This window comes from Aotus nancymaae, unplaced genomic scaffold (genome assembly GCF_030222135.1).
Source record: "Aotus nancymaae isolate 86718 unplaced genomic scaffold, 86718_ANA_hifiasm-v0.15.2.pri h1tg000077l, whole genome shotgun sequence".
NCBI lineage: Eukaryota > Metazoa > Chordata > Mammalia > Primates > Aotidae > Aotus > Aotus nancymaae.
In genome coordinates, this window is record NW_026988492.1 from 11,740,968 (window position 1) to 11,768,254 (window position 27,287).

Genomic DNA, 27,287 nt, shown 5'->3' on the forward strand with positions numbered 1-27,287 from the left:
ATGGACAAGAAAAAACTATATAATGTTTATTATAGAAGAACCTGCAAATATAAAGGCAGATAGGTTCAAAGAAAATGGATAGAAAAATACACCATGCAAACAGCAGACATCAAAAGGCTAGACTGGCTATACTGATATCAGGTAAAATATACTTAAAACAAAATGTACATTGCATATCGTTAAGTGGAGAATTTTACATTATATGGAATTTCATGTTATATTGACTATATCACAATGAGAAATGCATTATCATATAATTTCATTACTCCATAATGATAAAAGTCTTATTGTCAAGGACAACACAACAATTAAAATTTACATACACCCAATATATGAAGCAAAAACACGTGAAGCAAATAACTGACAGAATGAAAGGGCAAAAGAGACAGTTGCACAAACATCACTGGAAATATTAACATCTCTACCTAGCAACTACTAGAACAATTAGACCAGAAAATCAGTAAAGACATAGAAGTTTTGAATAATATTATCAACTAACGTGACTTGATACTTATAGAACATTGCACCCCAAATGGCAGAATATACATTATTTTCAAGTGCACCTGGTATGTTTGTCAAAATAGGCCATATTTTGGGCCGCAAAACATATCTCAATAAATTTGAATAGTTTAAAATCACACAGGCTATGTTCTCTGTCCACAAGGGATTAAACTGGAATTCAATAATAATGAGATAATGAGGAAAATTTCAAATATCTGGACTTTAACATATAAATCATCACTAGATCAAAGAAGAGTCACAAGTGATATTAGAAAATGTGCTAATAATATATAATATACATATGATAATGAAAGTATATCAAAATTTGTGGGATGTAGGGTAAAACAGCACATATAGAAAACTGTGTAGCTTTAAATGCCTATCTGGGAAAGAAGCAAAGTCTGTAACTCAATGAGCTAAGCTTTTACCTTAAGAAATTACAAAAATAAGTGCAAGTTATTGCTCAAAGTAAACAAAAGGAAGGAAAAGATAAAGGGTAAAAATCAATAAAATAGAAAAGATAAAAACAATAGAGAAAAATCAATAAAACTAAAAGCTGCTTTTTTGAAATAAACTCAATAAAACTGACCAGCTGTAGCCAGACTAGTCAAGAAAACAAGATACAAATCCCCAATATTAGGAATGAAAGAAGGAGTTTCTCTACACGTCCTTTAGACAGGAAAAGAATAATAAGGGCATACTGTGAACAATTCTATGCCGATAAGCTTGACAATCTAGATAAAATAAAATGTTACTTAAAAAGCAAAATTTACCAGAACTGACTCAAGAAAATTTGACAGCCCTATATAAATTAAGGAAATTGAATTAATAATAAAAACTTTCCCACATAGAAAACTCCAGATCTAGATCACTACATTGGGGTATTCCACCAGACATTTAAGGAAGAAATAATACCAATCTTACACCAAAGTTTTCAAAATATGAAAGAAGAGGAAGCATTACCCAGATCATTTTATGGGGCTAACATTACCTTTATTATAAAATCAAATACATCACAAGATCAAAGAACTACAGAGCAATATTACTCAGAGCACAGAAACAAAAAGTTCCTAACAAAATACTAGCAAATAAGAACAAATAACATGTGAAAAGAATACTATATATCAGATCCAAGTGGGGTTTATCTCAGAATGCAAAGCTGCTTTAACCTCAGAAAATAAATCAATGCAATCTACCATATTAATGGAAAACAGAAAAAGAACTATATAATTATTTCAATGTAGAAAAAACCATTTGATAAAAATCAACAATCTTTCATGACTAAATCTCTCAGCAACTAGAAATAGAAGTCTTCCTCATCTGATTAAGGTTATCAATTAAAAAATCTACAGCTAACATCAAACTCAATGGTGAAGATTTAATGTTTTCTACCTAAAATCACAAGCAAAGCAAAACAAGGATATCCACTCTCACTATTTAGATTTAAATTTGTATTGTAAGACCCAAATAGTAAGGCAGGAAAAAGAAAAAGGCAAATTGGAAAGAAGACATAAAACTGTCCTATTTACAGACATGACTGTGTATGTGGAAAGCTCTAAGAAATCCAGAAAAAAGTTATAAGGATTAATATAGGTCACTTTAGTAAAGTTGCAGGATACATGTTCAAAACACAAAAATTAATTGTATTTCTATATATAGTGAAAAAATAGAAAATAAAAATGTAAATAACAATTTATAATAGTATTAAGAAAATTAAAATATTTTGTCATTAATTTAACAAAATATGTACAAGACCCACATACTAAAAACTACAAAATATTTAAAGAAAAACTAAAGAATAATTAAATAAACAGAGAAACATACCAGGCTCAGGGACTGGGACACTTAATATTTTTAAGATGCCAGTTTTCCCTAGATTGATATATCAATCCAATATCAATCAAAATCCCAGCAAGACTTTTTATAGAAGTTTCCAAGCTAATTCTAAAATTTATATGGAAATGCATATGTTTTGATTATGTTTTTCCAACTTTGTTGTTTTCGAAATTGTTTTAGCTAATTGTTTTATGCTAAAACAATTTTGAAAAAAGAACAAAGTTAGAAAACTCACACTACGTGATTTCAAGACTTGCTATAAAGCTATAATAATCAATACAGTGTGGTATAAATGCCGTAAGAATAGATATATCAGTGGAACAGAATAGAGAGTCCAGAAATAGACCTATGGTAATATGGAAATTAATTTTTTGAAAAATGTCAAGGAAATTCAAGAAAGTCTTCAATAAATAGTGCTGGGATAATTGGATATCTGTAGGGGAAAAAAATCTAATTCCCCAAATTAGAACTCTATACTCAGGGAAAATATTCTTCAGAATTAAAGGAGAATAAATATGTTTTCTCACCATCAAAAACTGATTAAAAATCACAGGAAACATGAACTAAAGGGAAAAATAAAGTTCTTTAAGCAGAAGAAGAATAATCACAGAGAAACAGAATTGCGGGAAGAAATAAAAGAGAAAAAAGGGGCAAATATGTAGGTAAATATAAATGAGTACCAATCATATATACTAATAATGCATAGTATATATTAGTATGTTATGTATTCATATATTTTATATTATATATTAGTATATATTATATATTTATACTAATTTATATGCTAATTAGTATATATTAGTACATATGTGAGTATATTATAATGGTTTGGGAGCTTTAAAATGTGTGTAAAGTGAAATACATGACAATAGTAAAACGAAATATGGGAGGATGTTAATAAAGTGTTCTAAGGCTAACATTCTTGGAGAACCCAACATAAGTAATGATTTACATATGATAGTAACAAGTAAGGAAGCATGTTGTAATTTCCATGGTATCCATTGAAAGAAATGTAAAATAATGTATGACATGTTAATAAATAGAAAAATGGTATAAATTTCCTTTCTGCCCAGAAAGTCACAAAGAGAATGATTTGTATACTTTCAGTAACAAATGATTCAAGACTCTTAACTTGTGAAATACTTGAGTTGCTGTCAGTCTTGGTATAACCAAATGCCTGCTACCATGTGAGTCAATTCTTATTTGTCATTTTTAATTTAGAGTCTTGTTTATAAAAGAGCACATTCATTGATGTAGCCAAAAAGCAAACATAAATTTTAGTGAATACTTTATTTGGATATTTTAAAGTTTCGCTTTGTAACCAGAAGGTATGAGGGTGAACATTTATTCATAGTCACTGAAATCTAACCAAGTCCTATTGTAGTGTATTTGTGGGTAAAATGGTTGGAAGTAGCATGCTCAAGACACTTAAAATTTTGAAAAAGCAGTCATGCATCTCATCGATCACCATATGTGCTCCCAGAACACAACTCCTCCATAATCCTGCTCTTCAATGCTAGCATTGTTGATTCCTTAGATCCTGTATTTCCCTTCCTCCTCTCACTTGATACCTCACTTGACGTCGATCAAGGACTGGACTGCAGTGGAAGGTGCAGGGAATTTTTGTAGGAATTGTTTGGCTTACTAGTCCATCAGCCTCCCGATGTTCCCAGAGTCATGCCCTTGTCTCAGGCGAAGCTGTGGAAGTTTTTGAAGGAAGCACCTGCCCCTCTGTCATTCTGTGAAGTTCTACAGTCCAAGTGGGAGTCAGGGTGATACAGTTTGGATGCTTCCCCCTCCAAAACTCATGTTGAAATGTAATCCCCAGTGCTGGAGGTGGGTCCTGGTAGGAGGTATTTGGGTCATGGGGTTGGATTCTTCATGGCTTAATGCTGTCCTGGTGATAGTGAGTGAGTTCTCGAGAGCTGTGGCTGTTTTAAGAGTGTGTGACACCTCCTTACCACTCTGTCTTGCTCCTGCTCTGCCATGTGAGACGCTGGCTACCCCTTCACCTTCCGCTGTGAGTAAAAGCTCTCTCAGGTCTCTCATGCTTCCTGTACACTCGGCAGAACTGTGAGTCAATTAAGTCTCTTTTCTTTATAAGTTATCCAGTCTCAGGTATTTCTTTTTTTAAAAAAAAAATCTATTTATTGTTCTACTTTTTTTTTTTTTTCAAATTCTCCTGGATCCTGATCAGATATTTCTTTATAGCACACAAGAACAGCCTAACACACAGGATTAAGTTGATTCCAGGTAAATAAATTAAGAGAAGCAATGACTCGCTAGAGACAGCAGCAAACTCAGCCCAGTTTTATGGCAAATAAAGTAAGTCAAGTGAATTATGGAAATTGAGGGTACACACGAAGGGGTGGCAGGGAACGGGACTCTTGAAGATAGTCAGTGTTTCCTGGGTTTGAACTTCAGAGCCACGCTGTTGATGCAAAACCTCTGACCGTTGGGCCCAGGTCCATCAGGAAACACGTGACCAAGATGAGCTTCACACTGCAAAGGAGAGAAGCCTCTGTCATCTCCAAATGCAAACAAAGCTCTTTATGTAAAACCAGACAGACGAACCCCTCCATGGCCACTCCACTCCAGAGTCTGACATCTGTGTTAGGAGAAAAAGTCTATTCATCAGAACTCCATTAAGAAATGAAAGAAACCAGGACACCATCATGGTAAATAGCTTTACTTTATCAATAGGATGTTAGCAAATTATTAAATTTGGGCCTTGAGTTACTCATCTAAAAATGGGGATAATTATCATACCTACGTAAGAGAGCTGTGGGGACAATTAATTGATATATCGTATGTAAAGCATTAACGTAATTCCTGGGTAAGTACTGAATAATGCTGTAGTACCCAGTGTATTATTATTACTTATTACTGAAGGCCAAAAGACTCTATCTTAATTGGCTTGCCTCTAGTGTTTTACAAAACCCATGAGTCAAAAAATGTGAGCACCTAAGGATGTCAAAATGAATTTATGAGCTGGATTTAAGCCACTCTCTCCTACTGGGCTCACAGAAGGCACAGAGTGCTGATGTCACCCGCAGCATTGCTCTGCAGACCAGTGACTTGCTGCAGAGTGCAAAAGGAAGGTGGAGAGATGGAGGTGCCAGCCACGCTGAGTAAGTCAGTGATGAGATGCCAGCCACTCTGGGCTTTCTGCTCCTTATCCCTGCACAAAAGAAAGTGAAGAGCCTACCTCTGTTTCTGTCTCTGTGGGAGATTAGAACCAGGAAAGGTAGAGAGAGGCTCAAGAAGCCTTTTCTCTTTTCTGCAGTGCCCAGATGGAAGGGAGACAGTGAGCATTATTGGCATGTGTAGAAACTCCATGTGTTCTGGGCTGGGTGCAGTGGCTCATGCCTGTAATCTCAGCACTTTGGGAGGCCAAGGCAGGTGGATCACTTGAGGTCAGGAGTTTGAGACCAGCCTGGCCAACATGGCGAAACCCCATCTCTACTACAAATACAAAAATTCACTGAGTGTGGTGGTAGGCATCTGTAATCCCAACTACTGGGGAGGCTGAGGCACTTGAACTCAGGAAGTGGAGGCTGCAGTGAGCTGAGATTGTGCCACTGCACTCCAGCCTGCAAAACAGAGTGAGGCTCTGTCTCAAAAAGAAAACAAAAAAAAGAAATTCCTTGTGTTCTGAAGACAAAAGTAACCCCATGAAAGGACAGATTTGCCAAGAACAAGGCAGCGTCAGGGAAACTAAAACAAAATAAGAAATCTCACCTGCTTGCAGATGACCTCTGTGCGAGTGGATCCTAACGAGGTGTCCAGACGTCTCAGGATCCCTGTGTGGCTTTCATCAGAGCCAGACGTACCATGAGCCTCAGAAAACGAAGGCCACCCAGTGCCGGAGCAGTACTTTTTCTCAGAACTGTGGAAGACATAAACGACACTAGAGCTGCTAATGACATTGTCATTAACATGCCAAGAGGGTTTCATGCCCCAACGTGTCGTTCCAGTGAGCAGGATCTGTTCCCACTCTCCTCTGCCAGATCCCAGTTCTGTGACAGTCAGTCCCATGGGAATTGTCCTCACTGCACCTTCACTATTGAAGCCATTGCCTCTCAAAGTGAAAGGACTTCTTTTTTTTTTTTTTATTGCATTTTAGGTTTTGGGGTACATGTGAAAAACATGCAAGGTTGTTGCATAGGTGCATACGTGGCAGTGTGCTTTGCTGCCTTCCTCCCCTTCACCTATATCTGGCATTTCTCCCCATGCTGTCCCTCCCCAACTCCCCACCCCCCCGCTGTCCCCCCCACTCCCCCTCAACAGACCCCAGTATATAGTGCTCCCCTCCCTGTGTCCATGTGTTCTCCTTGTTCAACACCCACCTATGAGTGAGAACATGTGGTGTTTGATTTTGTGTTCTTGTGTCAGTTTGCTGAGAATGGACTTCTTGATCCTTTGATGCTAAAGGCTTCTTTCTCGATGTCCAACAAGGATCTAAAAACACACGGTGCTTTGTGAACTGTGTTGCATATTAGGTAACACAGATCAAACCCATGTGTTGAAAATGTAAAAAAGGGAGAAATCAAAACTGAATGCTAACGGTCAGAGAAAGTCATCATCTTGGTGCATCACGGAAGTGTACAGAAGGTCTGACGAGAAAGTCATCCTTAGCAACAGGAATTTCAGCTTATCTGAACACCGAAGCCTCAACAGGGATTCAAAAGCTGCCTCTGGCCACTTCTTAGCTGTGTGAAATCACAGCTCTTAAAGCCTCAGTTAGCTCACCTAGAAAATGGGAATAGTATCTACCCCATGGGGCTGTTGTGAAGATTTGAGGGGAAACTCTGTGAAGTGTGATATAAAGCTTAGCACATGGTAAGTGCCCTGAATGCTTGCTGTGATCATGATGATGATGGTTAATTAATACACCTGGTACCTGGCATCAATCACTGCAGTGAACTCTAACCCTCCAGAAGTCTCCCAGGGACTCATGATGCTGGCACAGGTGAAGGAGAAGGACAACAGGCAAATCCACTCACCAAAGACCCACCGTCTAAGTGCTCTAATGGATAAGCTCCCTTAAATGGCACTGGGAAAAGAGTCTTTAAAACATTGCTATGGCAAGGAAATGGCTCTCTCTATCTAAGGAAGAAAGAGAATAATTGAATATTAGACCCAGAAAAAAAAAGCTAAGAAGAAAAAGTGGCAAAGAATCAAATCCCTAGACTATGAACACAGAAGAAAGCGTAGCTGACAGCACAAACTCCCACAGAAACAACTGTGTAATGCAGCAATGCTCAAACATTTTGGTCTCAGCACCCCTCTATGTCCCCAAAATTAATAGAGATCACTGAGAGCTTTTGTCTATGAGTTATATATGTCAACGTTTAACAAATTATGAATTATACCTGAGAATTTAAAAATATGTGTGCATTAATTTTTTTTTTTAATATAGGTTGAGATTCCCTTATCTGAAATGCTTAGGACCGGAAGTGCTACAGATTTCAGATCTCTTTGAATTCTGCATTTTACTTGATGGTTCAGCATCCTTAATCTGAAATACTCCAATGAGTATTTCCTTTGCGTATGATGTTGGTTCTCAAAAAGTTTCAGATTTGGCTAGGCGTGGTGGCTCACACCTATGATCCCAGCTCTTTGGAAGGCAGAGGTGGGTGGATCACTTGAGCTCAGGAGTCAGAGACCAGCCTGGCCAACATGGTGAAACTCCCTCTCTACTAAAAATAGAAAAACTAGCTGGGCATGATGCACACCTGTAGTCCTAGCTACTTGGGAGGCTGAGGCAGGAGAATAACTTGAGCCGAGGAAGCGGCAGTTGCAGTGATCAAAGATCAGGCAACAGAGTGAGACTCCATCTCAAAAAATAAAAAAGTTTCAGATTTGGGTGAATTCAGATCTTGAATTTTCAGAGTAGAGATGCTCAACCTGAAATAAATTTATTACATGTTAACATAACATATATTTATGACAAATCATTGTACTTTTCAAAATGAAACAAATGTTTCATGAGAAGAGTTGCACTGTTTTACAATTTTGTAAGGCTCTTTAATGTGTGACTTAGAAAAAGACAACTGGATCTTCATATCTGCCTCTGCATTCAGTCTGCTGCTCTGTTGTTTTGATTTCCCTCCCAGGAATCCCTGGGGTCCTCAGACCAGGCTTTGAGAACCACAAGTATAGCTATTAGGAGGAAGGGCTTTGACTTCTGAAAGATTTGGGTGTGAATCCAGGATCTGTCAGTTACATGTGTATGACCTGGGCAAGTCATTGAATCTTATGAAGCCTCAGTGTCCTAATCTATAGAAAAGTATAAACTAAAAATAAAGTTCTAAGCTACCCACTGACTGAATAGACCCCTTCTTGGCCAAGGGGACTCTGGAAAAGCCTTTAAACTGAGTTTCCAGCCATGTTGGGACAGAAGGTCAGACACACTTCATTATACCCTGACCCTTTCGTGGTTTAGACACAACAAATGACCAGCATTAATGTTTAAATAGAGATCATAAGACTGGCAGAACAGACACCGTGTGGCAATAATATACCAAATTATAAACAGGACCTAAGGCCATGCCAGGCAAGGGTGAAGTCACGTACCCCTACACTTAAAGAATCAGCTATGTTTTAACTGCCACAAGGGTTTTCTTTTTCTCTAGCAGCTAAACAAGCCCCGGTCTTGAGATAAGCAGTGCTGAAACAATTGCAGCTTGCCTACCATCAGACACGGACTGCCTGAGAGCCTCTGTTCCACTAGCTGTAACTACAGCTTTGATTGCACAAGAGGCTGATTTTAGTAACTTTCTCCTGATTAAAAGACCATGAACTGGTTCTGGATGCTTTACGGAGGTTGTGCACTCTCGAGCCTTCATATCCTGATATAGGGTCTAATTATAATACATTTAAATGTTAAGTTTCTACCCTCAAATAAACATAGGTCATATGTTACATGCATGTTTGTTCAATATGCATATGTCAGCACCAGCTTCACGAATTTTCATAGCCCCTCCTGGGATCTGTTAAATACGTGTATTTAGCCAACACCATCAGCGTAAAGCTCCTACCCCAGCTGTTCCCCCTTCCAAGTGCCTGTGGCTGCTCTTGGCTGAGAGCTCGCTTCCCAGCCTGTGGGATGGCCACCTTGAAGGCTGTAAGCCCTTAGAAGAAATAAAGTCTCCTTTTCTAAATTTATAGGTTGTATTATTTTTTAAGCTAACAATAGCAATGGCATTATCACCTCACTTTCTGTATATAGTATGCTTACCATAGTAAGCATGACACACAAGCACATGACACATGGCATATAAGTCAGTAGCTATTATTTTTAATATATTTTTTATTATTAATAATGGAAATCTATGAAACGTGAGCAGTAGTGGGTCCAACTAGAAGTGTCTTCATATTCAGGTCGGGTTTACAACCCTCTTGCAGGGTTTCAAAAACATTCACCTGGCCACTCTGCTCAGGGAAAAACATCATTAAGTATTGTTTCATCCCAGCCTTTCCATCCTCAACATTATATATAAACTAGTAATCATTAAAGGAATTTCGATGGAGAATTATGAATATAATAAAAGTATTTAAATGAACGAATCTAAGACTAATAAAAACTCATTAAAGCATTTATGGGAAATAATAAACCTTTATTGATGCAATTAGCAGAATCTGGAGAGTTTACCAAGTAATACGAGAGGCCCAACATATATGTCAAGACTGGGAACCAAAAATATTTAGGCCAATCAGAAATTCCAACATACATATTTAAGTGATTAGCAGATTGTAAGGTTTGCCCTTGAAGAACTAAAACCATTCTGAATCATATACTCTAAGGGCCTTTTATTTTGTTTCATTTTATCTGCTTTGGTTTTCTTTGATTTCTGGAAGTTCTGCAGTTCCCAACCAACAGCACAGGCACTTGGTGATAACTGACAACCCTAACCTCTTAGAAGAATTTCTATTCCTTTGAGAAAATGGGGCACACAAAAGGTTTTAATAATATTATTTAGTTACTCATGGCACATACGACATCAGGATGTTATGTAAAAAGTGAACGAATATCAGGCTCTGTTTCCTCTTACTTTATGAAGATTTATGGTCATGAAATATGTGATCCCACAGTAGATTTTAATAAACACTTTCCAAAAAGGCTTATGGGGAAGAAAACACAGGAGAAGGAAGGAGAGGAGGAGGAGAGGAAGCAGCAGTTGGGGGCAATGTCACTTCATTCCAGTTTAAGGAAATGAGAGTCTGGAGTCCCAGCTTTGGAGAGGCAGCTCTCCAAAACTGTACACCAAACTCATTCCAACAACTGTAGGATGATGAGGGGAATGGCAGTAAGTCTGGCAGATGAGGCTGGGAACAAGGCTCTGTAAAGGAAACTTACGAGTTACACTGGCCAGCGTCACCCTTAGAGGCTGCTTACATCTTCTGGGAAACAATGCCTGTAATTCAGAAAGCAGGCACTAGAAGGCGATGGCACCTATGTCAATGGTGCTGCCCACATGGCTTATGGAAGCTCAGCTAGTGAAGAATGTGGGCTCTGGAGTCCAAAACTGGGGTTCGTATTTTGGCTGGCTACCTATAAGCTGCAGAACCCTGGACAAGTAATTTCATCTTCCTAGGTCTCAGTTTCCTCATGTGAAATAAGAAAAATGATAACACTATGTTGAGCTGCCGAGAGGTCTGATGAAATGATGCACGTGAAGAGCCTAGGCACAGCACCTGCCACATGCCCAGAGGGCTCCTGCATTGCTGGGGAGCTTCCCACTCTCAAGAAGAGTGCACTGTACAGGCTCCAGTGGAGCCCCAATCCCTGCACTATCACTTACTAGATAAGTGACCTAATTCTTTAAGCCTCAGTATTCACATCTGTTAAATGGGGGTTTTAATAGCTCCTTATTAGAGGGTAAGGATTGTTTGCAAAGTACTGGAGCCCAGCGTCCGGCATATAAATGCTCAAGAAGTTGCAGCCACTTCCCTCACACATTTCCACAGTGATTTCATAACCACAGCTCTTTTTGTTTGTTTTTAGATGGATTCTCACTCTGTCGCCCAGGCTGGAGTGCAGTGGCTTGCTCTCAGCTCGCTGAAACATCCACCTCCCAGGTCCAAGGGATTCTCCTGCCTCAGCCTCCCTAGTAGCTGGGATTACAGGCATGCGCTACCATGCCCAGCTAATTTTTGTATTTTTAGTGAAACGGGATTTCACTATGCTGGCCAGGCTGGTCTTGAACTCCTGACCTCAAGGCCTGCCTTGGCCTCCCAGAGTGCTGGGATTACAGGCGTGAGCCACCATACCCAGCCCATAACCACAGCTTCTGATAGTCCCAACATTGCTACAGCGTCTAAGCAGCACGACAGATATTATTAATCAACCAATCAAGAAGTACTTACGGAGCATGTAAGTATTAGTTTCTGAGATGGCTATAACAAAGTACCACAAAGTGGGTGGTACTTTCTCACAATCTGGAGGCTAGAAGTCCAAAGTCAAGGTGTCTGCAGGGCTCTGAAGCGTCTAGGGAATCCCTCCTTGCCTCTTGCTACCTTCTAATGTTGCCAGCAATCTTTGGTTTGTAGCTGCGGATCACCAGTCTCTGCCTCTGTTTTCACATGCTGTCTCCTCTCTGTCTGGGCTTCTTCTCCTCTTCTTATAAGGACAGCAGTGATATTGGAATTAGGGCCGACCCTATGCCAGTATGATCTTATCTAAACTAATTATACCTGCAGCCACCCTATTTCCAAATAGGTCAAATTTTCAGTTTCCAGGGATTAAAACTTCAACACATCTTTTTGGGAGACACAATTCAACCCCTAACAACTTCCCTGAGCTTTGTCCAAGAAATATACATGGCCAGGGGACTCAAGGACCTGATCAGGGTTATCTCCTTAACTAAATAAAATACCGGAGCCAACAGGAGAATAATTAGGTCCTAAATTGTGTGCTACTGATAAATTAATAGGAATTTGAAGCAGATTGAAAGAAAACCCACAGCATATGCTATCAGAGAAGGTTTCTGGAGAAATCTGCATTAGTGGGGCTGAGCAGATCCCAGGAGGCCAGCCTGGCATGAGGGGAAATCCTGAGCAGGAAGCAGCCAGGCTGGAGCAGGGAGCTCAGAGGAGCGAGCCCTGCGCTTACTTGTTGAACGAACTCCTGAGTTTTGCTTGACCAGCTTTTCCCTTCATTTTCACTCTCCACAAGCATTTAAGGAATTATTATTTTTGTATCTCTTCTTCCTGCTATACAGACTGGAGACCAGAGACAGAAAGAGAAGGAAAACCGGAGGCCAAATAAGAATGTATTTCTAAAACTCCTGTGGAATGGGAAGAAGGTTCAGGAATATAGTCTGCATTTGTATATTCTCATTAATTAGAATATGACTCCAGAATTCCTCAGGATGAAATGCACATTCATGTCTACAGCCCTAACAGGCGTCTATTGCTTAAGAATTCATCATTACTAACTTGGATCAAGTGCTGGCCTGAGTCAGGCATGTCAGGCATTGCTCTGTGCTTTTCCATGTATTAATTCATGACTCAGATCATCCTCCCAACAACCTTATAAATTAGGTACTATTATCTTCATTTTACAGGTGAGAAAACCAGACACAGAGAGGTTAAGAAAGTTGCTCAAGCCAGGAGTGGTGGATCAAGCCTGTAATCCCAGCACTTTGGGAGGCCGAGGCGGGTGGATCACGAGGTCAAGAGATCAAGACCATCCTGGTCAACATGGTGAAACCCCGTCTCTACTAAAAAAAAAAATACAAAAAATTAGCTGGGCATGGTGGTGCGTGCCTGTAATCCCAGCTACTCAGGAGGCTGAGGCAGGAGAATTGCCTGAATCCAGGAGGCGGAGGTTGTGGTGAGCCGAGATCGCGCCATTGCACTCCAGCCTGGGTAACAAGAGCGATACTCCGTCTCAAAAAAAAAAAAAAAAAGAAAAGAAAGTTGCTCAAGGTCACACAGCAATGGAGCCCACTCTACTGCCTCTCCCATAGATGAGTACATCTTTAAGAAGAGTATATTCTGGAACATAAATAATCTTCAGGAATATAGTATTTCCTTTGGCTGCAGTAGGAGCAGCAGGAAAAAGGAACAGAAGCAAACTTAGAAGTGTTTAAGAATGCAGAATGGAAACTTTTCAACTCAAACTCAACGGTGACAAAAAAATAAGGTTGGTGAGTTGGCAGTCCCATAAACTGGCCACTTGGTCAATGGGCTTTTGGAGAATCGCTGGTTTTCCTATTAGTCTTGGCTGTTTCACAATCTCCAGGACCTGGAGTTGGTCATGTCACTTCCTTAATTTGAACTAGCATTGTGCTAATACAGTAGCCTCTGGCCACATGTGGCCTTTTGTTTAAATTAAAGTTAAATTCATAAAGTCAGCTTCTCAGCCAAGCTAGCCACATCCTGAGTGCTCAACAAGCATGTGCAATGGGCGGCTACCGCATAGCCAGATACAGACATCTCCGTCACCACAGGAGGTTCTACAGGACAGAGCTTTCTGCTCTGGACTCAGGACCCTCCTGGCTCCAGTATTCTGACACCACAACTAAGCCTGCAAGGTGAAAGGAAGGGAAGAAGGCCCCCCTTTTCAGATGCAGAAACCGGAACATCAAGGAAGTGGAAGAGTGAAGACCATGATTTAGGAGAATGCTCTTGCAAGGATGATTTACCTTGTGTATTCACGGTGCAAAGAGGGAGACAGAGCACTGCCTGGTGCCTGCAATAACAAGGGAGCCTTTGACACGCAGGCAGCACAGTTCTCTGGCTGAAAGCCCATGGGCCATCTCAAAGTCCTACCTCTCCTGTTTAACAGAACCATAAAAGGTCAAGAAATAACTATTGTCTCCGAAACCCGAGTCCCACATTTTACTGTGTAAAAATTAACCTCCTTCTAGTTTGCCCCATGCCAACATGAATGCATCTGGGCAAAGGCCTGCCCATCTGTGAGCACAGAGGAAAATCAATGCTAATCGCTCCTCATCCTTGCAGGCAGGTCCGGCTTCCTAACGCAGCCCACATTAGCAGCCAGCCGGGCAGGAAGGCCGAGACCACTCAAACCCCAGAGGACAGAAGGAAGCACTGCCTAATGGGTGATACACAGAGCTGGCTTGATTTATATTTTATTCTAAACCAATTTAGAGTTGATGCAAAAGAAAGGAAAACATCTTTGAAGTTCTGAAAAATCGGACTTCAAAGTTATTTTCCTTTCTTCTCCATCGAATCTACTTTTTTTAAAGACTGTTTCCTGCATGTCTAAACAAAAAAGCCTTTGTGGAGAGATTTCAGATCCTGATTGACTTAAAAGAGGCTTTGAAATCGAGGGACAATTAAATTTACTTTTAGCTATATAGAAGAGGATATGGTATTCACTACTGTCAAGCATTGTGGAGAATCTATCCTCATAAAATTCTACATTTCCTAAATTAAATTATAAACCCATTTTCCCTGGGAGAGAGAGAGTTTTAATCGCATGGCCCAGCAAATATAATCATGGTTTAGATTTCTTTAAATACTTTCCCCCTAAAAACAACAACAACAACAAAAAACCTCTGATAGTTTTATCATAAGGTGTCCACCAAGTTTTATTTGGTTGTTATTTCTTGAGGATACAGAAAGGAAGAATATAAGCTAAGAAGTCTTGTTAATGGCTCTAAATGCTAGAAAAAAAGTCAAGACAAGCAAGTATCTTATATGAATAGCTCTCCTTACAGCAACAATGCAAAATGACAAGGGCAGTTTTTTTTTTTTTAAAAAATGGGTATTGTGGGAATTTTTTAATCCAAGATCTTAAATGAAACAGAACAGCAAGAACCCGGAGCTTTGCTCTCCTGTGGCTTTCGATTCTTTATCTTACCTGAAGAGTGGACTGTCGCAGCACACGCAGTGGTACATTCCTGCTTCCTTGTTATTCAGGTAGATCCCACTGAAAGGCTGAAAGTAAATTAGATATGTCACGTTCAGATTTCTCATACTACTGGCAGGAGATGATACAGCAGATTTAAATCCTGGGTAAGTCCCCACATCAAGGAATTTCTGTACTGATTTGACGAAGTGCAAATAGCACCAGAGAGAAAATAATCATGCACACAATGAAGGAGCCTGAAAATGTATTTATAGCCAGGGCTTTATTGCATCCAATATTCAAATTATGACATTAATAATGCTTTGTACTCATACAGGATTTTTCATCCAAGAGCTTCAAAGTTGGTGAAAAAGCAAGAAAACAGTCTTATCTTCTGTGATTGTGTGAGATTTTGGTCTTCCTTTCAAAAGAGTTGATACAACAGGAATCTAGTCCACTGTGTAACACACTGAAATCTCCAATTAAAGACAGAATATAAATACATAAAAAGCATAGTTCAGTGAGATCAGGGATTTTGCCTATAATATGCTTCATGTAATGTTTAGGACATGGCATACTTAATAAATGTTAAATAATTACCTAGATTCCCCCAAGTGCCACTGGTGTCTCCCGCTGGCTAAACTGAACCAAGAGCTGGGGGAAAGAGAACTGTTCACTCTTCCTAAAGCTCAGAGCAGGGGAAGCCCGTGGAGAGTGGATCTGGGGAGTAGACAGAGAATGACCTGCACAAAACCTCCCCTCTATTGATACTTGACTCTCAGTTATTGCTCAGCCAGCCTGTAAATTTATTCATTGGCTAGCAGAGTGGTAGCATATTACGATTGCCCAAGAAAAAACACGCAGGACTGAATTTTAATTTAGAGTCACCAAAGAGAAGCCTCTGATGTTTTATTTCTCTTTTCTTAGCTGGAAAAAGCTAATGAAGGCTTACAGTTCAGCAATATTCTAAAAAGGTAAATGTGGAAGTGGATCCATGGAAAGGGATTTATAACATTCGTTAAAATAATGAACGATGCTCATTTTGTCAATTGGCCAAGTGCAGAGAGTATATTGTACCATCTGTTTGAGAAGCCCACAGATTTATTTTCCTAAACATCTGGCAGCTCATCTCTCAGGTCTCTCTATGTACCAAGCCCTACCTGGCTCTGTACCTGAGAATTAGGGTTGGCTTAGAATACTCTGGGAATACACACAACTGCTCAGAGTATCATGTGGTTCCCTTGTGTGATCTACACAAATGGCTAATGTAGTCTCATTCCCAATGAGAGCTTTAATAAAATTCCACCCACAGGAAGTTTTCAAACATACCAGCATTTCAGGAGACTCTACTGGGATGTGCTGGCCCTTGTGATGACTTCAGCATTGGAGAAACTGAGGGTGAGACCATGATACAATGCCAGTGCACCTGGGCAGTGACATGAGTTTTGCAGGTGCTGACGAAGGAAAAAACATTCATACTCTACCATACCTGAAGCCACAGGGCTGGGGTCCACTCTCTGGGATCTGCTTGACTAGGAAAAATATCTAATAACAAAGTTCAATTCAAAAAAGCTACATTCCAGTAGCTATATTTGGGTCTAAGACAGACCACTTGTTAAGAAGTACGGCACTATGCTCTCATTTATATGTGAGAGCTAAAGAATCTGAGCACGTGGAGGTAGAGCGTGGAAAAATGGACAACGGAGCCTGGAGAGGGTGAGCAGGGGGTAGGGGGAGGATGAAGAGAAGTGGCTTAAAGAGAAAAATAATACACTCAGTGTTTGATAGCAGAGTAGGAGGATGACACTTAACAAAAAGGCATTGTATTCAGATGACAGACACCCTGAATACCCCGACTTGATTACTATGCATTATATATGTGTAACAGATTTTCTCATGTACCCCATAAACTTGTGTACACACACACACATGCACACATGCACACACAGAGAAATGCAGCGCATTTTTTACATGTAAAAAATGGTGTTACAATGAGGAACCACTGAGGGTTATTCTCAGAAAATGAATGAAAGCCGAGACTGCCAAATGCAGTTTAAATCATGTTTCCACCTCTTAGCCGGCAGTCATTCGACATTCACAAAAGTTGATTTTTCGAATGCCTAGTATGGCCAGCCACTACGTTAGGTGCCAGGGGATATAGCAGCGATGGCAAATGCTATAAAGGAAGAGTTCTGCTAGAAGCGAGCTTTGCTGGGGGCTAGAAGGTTTCCCAGAGAAAGTGAGATTTGGGCTGACAGCTACAAGGTAGGTCTGAATGAATGGATGGAGGGTGTTGGGAGGGATGATGGGAGAGAAGAAGGAACTCTGGGTGCAAAAGCCTTAAAAGAGAAGGGAGCACAGGGCGTGTGAGAGTTCAAGAGTGGTGCGGCCGAAGTGCGGAGTCAAAAGGGAAGATGATTGGATTTGAGGATCGGGGTGGGAGCCAGGGGCCGTTAGGACCTTGTTAGCCATTTCATACGTTTCCTTTTCCTTGAAAGCACTGAGCAGCCACCAGAGGTTTTGAGCTGGGGGTGATGTGGTCAGATCTGTGTTTTCCAAAGAACTCTGGCTGCAGTGTGGAGAATGGGTTAGCCAGAGAAAGAATGGCCATGCACAAGGGAGGTGACAGTGACTTGGCCCCGCGGGGAGGTGAGAGCAGCGCATGGAAGTGAAATATGGGAAGGTTATTTAGAAGTCAGAATAGAGACAATGTGTCCAGGGAAAAGTGTCAGGTTTCTACAGCTCGATGGATACCGATACCTCGAGAAGGGAACAATGGAGGAGGAAGACCAGGTCTGTGGGGTGTTGATGGGCAGCTGGGTTTCATAACGGGACCTATTCCAACTCCCCATCACTGCCAACACACGCAATCAAAAAACTGTAAACCAGCTTAGCTTACCGGTTCCGTTCCCTTTTCTCTGGTGACGTAGAACTGCTCTGGGGTTAGTTTCTTTTGCCACTCACTCTTGGCAAGAGGCAGCTCACACCCTGTATTGTTAAACAGGAATTTTAAAAATTAAAACAAAAATGTCTGATGCACTTTTCTTCCTTGGCCTTTTTCCCTAAGTGCACTGTCACCCAGCAGAATAATCCAGTCCCTTCCTCTCCCACGAGTTCATTCTTCATGGGGACCAGAAGGCTCAGGCACAAAATGCCTTCATTGCCTATTTAATTTAATAAGAAATTAGTAAGAAGTAGAGAGCCAGTTTTCTAGTCCTCCTGGGGCATAGAAGCTAAAGGGGCAGCGGACATATGAAAGAATGTGGAATATATTCCCTTCAGGTACCTAAGGGTAGAAACTGATCCTCTCTTCTGTGATGACTTTGACAGGAGCAGCTGCTGTCAGGATCCAGCCGGAAGTAGTTGAGGCATTGGACAGAAAGAACACTAAGCTAGTTGGTTATTAAACTCTTCTCCCTTGCTGGTTTATAAGGATAGCTCTGATTTTCCTTGCCAAGGTAGGTCTCTATTTTAAAAATCTTTTTGCATGGAACAAAAGATGAAACTCCCATAGCACATAGTCCTGAAAGGGAAACAGACCTACCATAATCTATTACTATGCTTCATGGTTTTTGTCCGTATTTTGTTTTCCTCTTTCCTACTCTCCCTGGCATGTATATTACTACATTTATTCAGGTGAGTGTAAACCAAGTAATGAGAGCAATACTCTCTTTAGCCAAAGGGGGTAGGAAGCCCAACTCCTATAATAAATGTTTTTAATCATCCAACATTAAGAATTTGAAAGGATTTTATAATGTGTCCAACTCTCCAACTTACAGATGAGAAACAGAGGCCCAAAGGGTTAGTAATCTGACCACGGTGCTGAAGATGAAATGTTAAATGCCTGTGATGTCAGCACCTATATATCAAACACATCAGAAGTTATAGTTGAAATTCATTTTGGGTTATAAAAAAATGCCCTAAATTATCCTTTGGCAAGAAAAGACTTATCTTTTCGCCAGTTTATAATACTGAACAATATCGCATTTCCAGTGGTGCATTTAGTTGATTGCTTACATTTTGCCAAAAGGTTTTTAAACTATTTACTATATTAAAAGATTTTTTATTTCCTTTTATTACTATTATTACTCTTATACAAAGGCTCTCCTAGGAGGTATCTTTTATTAAATATATGCTTTATAAGACTACAGGGGTTTCTTTTTACTATGGAAATATATCTCTGAAATTCTTATGTAATATACCTCAGTTAACACATGATTTTTTGGGTATTTGACACTTTGGGGACAACACAAAATGTAATTATGTGATAATTATTATTGCCCAATGGCCTTCAGAGTTATCACACAGAATGTCAGGCGATAAATGAAGAATGAAGTATAGAATTTTTAAAATTGCCATTTTGTAAAAATCATCAGAGGATTCTAAAACTCCTGGGTGAAATACTTCTGGGGAACAGAATAGTCATATCTTCCCAAAATCCAACCCCAAAGTTTATTAATTACAATGAAGAAAATGCCACCACCTTCACCAAGTAGGTTAAGTTAGCATCACCAACAGTGGGACAAGTGACATCCTGTCTTCCTGATGTGATGCCCTGGAAAGGACAAAACATCACCAGGAAAGTTGTCCTGCTGAAAATGCTCCATCTGTGTCTCGTTGAGAAACAATCACATAAGTGAAAATTGAGGGATCGTATTCAAAACAAGTACTCTCCACAACTAAATACAATTTGTGACCCTTTATTAAATTCTAGATCCCAGAAAAAAAAATAGGAGCTATAAAAGACATTGTTCGTGTATGGTGGGAAAGTTAAGTATCAACTATGTATTAGACAAGGGTGCTCAATTTCCTGAGTAGGAAAACTGTCTTGAGGTTTTGTAGGAAAACATCTTTGGTCTTAGGAGACACGCTGAGACATTTAGCAGGAAAGCGTCATGATGTCTACAACTCTCAAAGAGTTAAGCAAGAGCCATATAAAGTGTTAGTGTGTGAGTGTGAGTTTGTGCATGTGTGTCTCAGTATTGGGGAGAGAGATGGGGAAGAGCACGTGAATCTAGAAAGGAACTTCAACTCTATGAGATTTTTCTCCCATACCCCATAATCCAAGTTTAATTGTGAGGAGAAACATCAACTAATCCCAGACTGAGGGACATTCTACAAGGAACCCGCCCAGTACTCCCTAAAATTGTCAAGGTCATAAAAAACAAGGAAAGACAGAGACAGTTTTGACATATGTACCATGATTATGTCAGAAGTTAACCAGGGGACCTAGGTGAGGGGTTTCGAGAACTCTGCACTATCTTTATAACTTATCTATAAATATAAAATTATTCCAAAATTTAAAAAGCTTATTTAAAAAACTATCTTCTCCATGGCTACCCCTGTACCATTAAGAACTACTGGAGAAAATCCCCCATCTGGGGAGAGAGTTGTCCTTATAAACTCGAAGTTACTCATCTCACTGGGATTTCAGTGAACCACAGTGTGTATTATCTTTCCCCAGGCAGCTATCTTCCCATTTCTCTGCAATGGGTGTTTTAAACCTTTTCTACTCTCAGGAATGTAAACTAGTACAACCACTAAGGAAAACAGTGTGGAGATTCCTTAAAGAACTAAAAGCAGAACTACCATTTGATCCAGCAATCCCACTACTGGGTATTTACCCAGAGGAAAAGAAGTCATTATAAAAAGATACTTGTACGTGCATGTTTATAGTAGCACAATTCACAATTGCAAAAATATGGAACCAACACAAATGCCCATCAATCAACTAGTGGATAAAGAATTGATGGTGTATATATACCATGGAATACTACTCAGCCATAAAAAGGAACAAAATAATGGCATTCACAGCAACCTGGATGAACTGAAGACTATTATTCTAAGTGAAGTAAGTCAGGAATAGAAAACCAAACATCGTTCTCATTCATAAGTGGGAGCTGAGCTATGAGGATGCAAAGGCATAAGAATGATACAATCGACTTTGGGACTCAAGGGGGAAAGGGTGGGAGGGGGAATGAAGGATAAAAGACTATACACTGGGTACAGTGTACACTGCTCAGGTGATGAGTACACCAACATCTAAGAAGTCACCACTAAAGAAAGAACTTATTCATGTAAGGAAATACCACCTGTTCCCCAAAAACCTATTGAAATTAATAAAAAAAAAAAACACCTTTCCACTCTCCTCAAACCATGGTATCTATTATCTATCTACTACATCTCCCCTTCCTCTCAACAGATGATCTTGCTTTTGCAAAATCAAAAGCCACACAAAAAAAATCCCTCAACTTCTTGCAACCAAACCATCACACTTACCTATGCCTACATCTGTCTACCCCTTTTCCATCTCGTCGCAATGGAACAAGTGACTGCATCTGACACGGTTGCAACCAAACCATCACACTTACCTATGCCTACATCTGTCTACCCCTTTTCCATCTTGTCGCAATGGAACAAGTGACTGCATCTGACATGGTTGGGCTCTGTGTCCCCACCCAAATCTCCTGTCAAACTGTCATCCTCCGTGTTGGAGGTGGGGCCTGTGAGGAAGTGATTAAATCAGGGGGGCGAATTTCCCCTTTGGTGCTGTTCTAGTTAGTGATGGTGAGTTATTGAGAGATCTGGTTGTTTAAAAGTGCATCTCCCCTTCTCTCTCTTCCTCCTGCTCTGACCATGTAAGACCTGCCTGCTTCCTATTCACCTTCCACCATGATTGAAAGTTTCCTGAGGCTTCCGTAGCCATGCTTCCTGTACCGCCTGTGGAACCATGAGCCAATTAAACCTCTTTACTTCATAAATTACCCAGTCTTCAGTATTTCTTTTTTTTGAGATGGAGTCTCGCTGTGTCGCCTGGAGGGAGTGCAGTGGCATGATCTCGGCTCACTGCAACCTCTGCCTCCCAGATGCAAGTGATTCTCCTGCCTCAGCCTCCCAAGTAGCTGGGACTACAGGCAGGCGCCACCACGCCCAGTTAATTTTTGTATTTTTAGTAGAGACGGGGTTTTACCATGTTGGTGAGGATGATCTCGATCTCTTGACCTCATGATCCACCTGCCTCCGCCTCCCAAAGTGCTGGGATTACAGGCGCAAGCCTCCGGGCCCGGCCTCTCTCTGGTATTTCTTTATAGCAGTATGAGAACAAAGTAACACAGCCTCCTCTTTTCTGTGTTTTCTTTTTCTTTTTTTTTTTTTTTTTTTTTTTTGCCACTTCTGTTCAGGATCCTATCTCTTTTTGTCCACCCCAAATGAAGAAAAAAGGGAATGCTTTAGCCAGAGGCACTAAAAAGAGCAAGAACAGGCTTTGTTAGTAAGAGTGAAATGTCCTGGGTTTCTCCTCCAAGATCTAAACTCTAGTCCCACGGGGAACTTGTGAGACCTAACCTCTGGCCATCACTGACATCTGTCAAGGAAAGGAGTAAACAGCATCGTGATAAAACACCCTCCTCTTGGCTTTGGCAAAGATCTTGCATTATTCCTGTGGATAGGTAAGAGGGGGACTGACTTCAGGTACTAAGGTTGAAATTTACAGTCTGTGAAGCTGGCTTTATCTTCCTATCTCCTTTCAGGAAGGAAGTGGAATGGGCTTAGAAAAAAACACTATTGTCTCCTGGAAGCACTGTCCTCAGTGTGACTTAACAGGCAGCACAGTATAGTAGCTGACACTGGAAAGAGGGAATTAGAGAAGGGCTAAAAGTCAGTGGGACTCTCATGAATTGAGCTTTAAAATGTGTACTTCCTTCGCTTTGAACCTACGGCTTGAGATTGTCTGGGTTTCCCAGCTCTGTCTCCCACACCTCTATATTTTGTCACACCTATTAGAGAGAGACTGTTCTTCAGACACCACCTTCTCCCTCTGCCCTCATTTTTTTAAGAGACTGAGTGTCACTGTGTTGCCAAGAATGGAGCACAATTCATAGGCACCATCAAAGCACACTACAGCCTTGAGCGCCTGGGCTCAGCGATTTTCCTTCCTCAGCCTCCCAAGTAGCTGAGACTACAGGTGCATGACACAGTGCCAAGCCATAATGTTTTCTTGTTAAGTTTAAAATATATAACTAATATTTAAATTGCTAAATGAAAGAATTAAGGCTGCATCTAAGTACAATATGAAAGGACATTTTTCATGGTTCTTTTCATCCTTATCAATGCGGAACTTTTACACTATTTTTAATGTATCTGAAAGCTTTAGTGGGTCGGCAGTAATGTTTAGACTAGTTCTTTCTCAAGCCCCAATTATACAACATTTAGCTGCAGACTTGCCAGCCGAGAAGGCTCACTCAAGGGCAGACGGACTCTGCTTTGATAGCTCAGTGACAAATGCTCAGTTGGGTACACCCTGGTCAGGATATATGTGGGCTGTATCACTTTAAGAGGTTTCTTTGACTTGGATGTTAAGAGCTGAATTGTGACACTCCCTGTCGCCCAACTTCCAAATTCATATGTTGAAGTCCTAATCCCCAGTACCTTAAAATGTGACTGCATTTAGAGACACGGCCTTTAAAGAGGCAATCATGTTAAAATAAGCCATTAATAGGGGGCCCTATTCCAATAAGACTGGTGTCCTCATAAGAGGAAGAGACAGCGAGAAAAGGCCACCTTGAGGACACAGCAAGAAGGTGGCTATCCCCAAGTTAAGGAAAGAGGTCTCAGGACAAATCAGCCCTGCTGCCCCTTGGTCTTGGACTTCCAGCCTCCAGAACCATATGAAAATGAATTCCATCGTTTAAGCTGCCCAGCCTATGGTATTCTGTTATGGCATCCCTAGCAGATGAACACACTGGGGCTTTAGGAAACAATGAAAATTTAAATAAAAATTGCAGTATGAATAAATTCTGTGCAGTTTTAACCAACAGCAATTTAGGCCTGTGTACATTAGAGACACAAGTCTCTGACTTGGGAATGAGTCAAGTCTTCTGGCCTCCATGGCTACAGAGAGCTTTCGACACTGGGCAGGTCCTTTTGTATGTGTGTATCCAGGTACTTTCTGTCTTCTGCACCACGTGCTCACCCTTTGGGGGCTATATGTTTCCCAGATTCCCTCTACATTCTCTTGCTATCAAAACATTTATCAGTTGCTGCTCTTGCACAAGATAGCTACACAGCTTTACTCTGAGTTATGCTTAATAAACTCAAATTCCTTGGAGTTCTTTTCTGAGTGCTGTGATTTGCACAGGCCACGTATCTTGGTCAGAAGTTTCATGGGGTGGGCCTCAATTTTTTCATCCCTAAGGAAATCCACTCTTGGTCCTTTAGTCACCTACCAGGTGCCTCCTTTGGGTTTTGCTAACCTCCCTAGCCACAGTTGGTATACTGCCAATTGTCATGCATAAACCCACTTCATTTTGATAAATACTTGTTGAATCGAATGGAACCCACTAGAAACTGGTATTAGAATCCCCAGCCCATTGTGTTCTGCAGAACTGTCTCTCCCACCACAGTGCCTAGACTATTTTAACCCTATGCCCTGGATGGTTTCCTAGCATAGGCATCTCTATAAAGAATATTTTCCTGAAGCAACAGATTGTTTTCTCCAGGATATTTCTTACTTTGCTTTTTCAGTTTGCTCTTTGTCAATCTGGAGAACAAAGTCACTCTAAGCATATGAGAAATTGCAGCACTGGAGAAAAATACTGTCATTTCAACATTTTCTTATTCCCTCCATCCCAATTTCTCTCTCTTAACTGACTCCCTAAGCCCACAATGTAAGTTAAATGTAAGCTACATTTTTGCCCTTTCCACTTATGTATGTAATCATAACTAACATTTATTGTGTGCCTGCTAAGTGTGAAGCATTGTAATAAAACATCTAATTAAAAAGTTACTTTGTACAACAACCCTACCCTACCATTACCATTATCCTTATTTTATAGAAGGGAAAAAAATCTGAAGTTTAAACTTACCAAATTCAAAAACGTGTCCAAAGACACTGTTACAAACTGAATGTTAGGTTTCTCCCTGATCCTCTCCCTGCCGCCATATGTTGAAGCCCTAACTCCCAATGAGATGGTATTTGGAGGTGGTGCTTGGGAGGTTATTAGTTTTAGATTCTGTCATAAAAGTGAGGGATTAGTGGTCCTTCCCGAGACAGTCACGTGAATGCAGAGTGAGAAGGCAGTCAACTGCAAGCCAGGAAGCAGGTCTGCATCAGGAACCAAATCTGTTCCCACCTTGATCTTGGGACTTTCCAGCCTCCAGAACTGTTAGAAAATGTCAGTTGTTGAAGCCACCCACTCCACGGTATTTTGCAATAGCAGCCTGAGCTCAGACACAGAGCCAGGAAGTCACAGAGAGCCAAGACTCAAAATCTACGTCTATCCATACCCAAGCCCTTCATCACAGAACTACTACCTGTTTATCATTTTTAATGGCTGCCTAACAGTTTGTTGGATTGAGTTTTCATGATTTATGTAAGTATTTCTTAACTGGTTTGGGTTATGGCCAGTTTCCATTTTGTAATAGTGTGTAAAGCATCTTTGCATATATAGCTTTGTTCTTCTTTTGAGCTATTTCCTTCGAATAAATTCTCAGGAGCGGGTGTCTGATAAGGTACACAGCTCTTGTTACCTACTGGTGTCTGGCCAAATTTTAATGTTGCTGGAGAACTTCAGATCCCAGAGCAATTCATTAGGCGGCTTCTAATAGCAGCAATTACAGCCATGAAGTAGTTCCCGTTAAACCACTATCCTGTACCAAGGGGGATAAAGATCTCCAGTCAGTAACTGTGATGTTTCTGTCCACCTGTGGTTCTCAGCAAAACTATGCTTGGCACACAGTAGGCTCACAACAAATGTCATCAGACTGACTGACTAGAGACACCAGGGGTTAGACAGGCCATAGCCGGAAGTCATGTTGGATCAGCTAACATTCCACGACGCCAGCGCTTTTATTTAATTACGTATTCTTTTAATACAGCGTTTTGAAAACTTCAGTGGCTAAACGGAGCTCCGAATGAGTTGGAACATTTTCATCAGTTAGGTATCACTGAAGTTCTTCAATGAACACATATAAAATTGGATTCAGAGGTGGGTCAGTCTGGCAACTGCCCGGGATGCCAATCCTCTGGGGCACTAAATTCCCCTGAAACAGACCTGAAATACAGGGATGGCTGGCGCAGGTCTCCGAGGTGACTCCTTCCGGATTGGTGAAATGTACAGGTACCCAGATCCAAGAGAGGATACACACACACACACACACACACACACACACACACACACACACACTCACACAGGTACCCAGATCCAAGAGAGGGGACACACACACACACACACACACCCTGGTCTCTGTCTCCGTTATTAATAATGGCTGTCACCTTAAAAAGAACAAACGATCAACCCAGTCTCCCTGGCTCCTAGACACATTCATGGGAAGACAGCAGGACAGGAAACACCCACAGGAACACCAAGTCTGAACTACCCGCTTCTCAGCTGCTGGAAGGAAGCCCGCGGGACTAAGAGGAGGACTGCAGTGCAAAATACCGGAGGCCTTTACAGGGGCGCCAGGGCCGGGCTGCTGCAGCCCTGACCGCGGGCCCCTGCCTGGAGTCCCCGATAAGGGTCAGGGGCCCCCGGGCCCCACTTCTATGCCCTCACTCTCCCCGCCCAAAAATAAAAAAAATTATGCGCACATTTAGGGGGATAATTTGCTCATTTCCTCGGATTCTCACAGGGATCAGTCCCCACCCCGCCACCACCAAGTTTACAATCCAATGTCCCAGATCCTCGGTCGGTGACGCGCCGCGGAGGGCTCAGGAGGAGGAGGGCAGCCCGGCCTGGACCGGCCCAGGCCCCGGGTACAGCGGGTGAAGTGAAGCGGAAAGCCGGGGGCGGCGGCGGGGCCTGCAAGGCCTGCGTCCTACCTGCCTCCCTCAGGCCCGGCCCCGCGCCGGGCCCGCGGTCGCCCGCTCGGCCCCGCATCGCCCGCAGAGGCGCCGCTCCGAGGGGCAGGCCCCGGGGCAACCAGAGGAGTCGCGCCATGACGCCCGCTCTGGCGCCGCCCCGCCCTCTGCCCTCGGCCCGCCTCTGCCCTGCCTCCATTCCTCCCCTCCGCCGGCGCTAGTCGGCCTCCCTCCCCACGCTCCGCCCCGCCGCCCGCCCCGGCTTCTCCGTTCGTGCCCCTCCTTCCTTCCCGACTTCCCACCTGCTCCTCCCACTACGTGCCCTAG

At 41.5% G+C, this 27,287-nt stretch overlaps 1 protein-coding gene across 1 annotated transcript; it reads right to left on the minus strand.

Annotated features, from left to right (window-relative positions):
- On the minus strand, nucleotides 1-27,099 carry MSRB2 (methionine sulfoxide reductase B2). The gene is made up of 5 exons (XM_021665948.2): nucleotides 26,982-27,099; nucleotides 18,063-18,151; nucleotides 15,176-15,252; nucleotides 6,079-6,226; nucleotides 1-4,839 (listed from the first exon to the last, which is right to left on the minus strand). Exons 1-5 carry the CDS (start codon nucleotides 27,097-27,099, stop codon nucleotides 4,735-4,737), a joined length of 537 nt encoding a protein of 178 aa, XP_021521623.2. The 3' UTR covers nucleotides 1-4,734.
- Nucleotides 27,100-27,287: the final 188 nt, after the last annotated feature.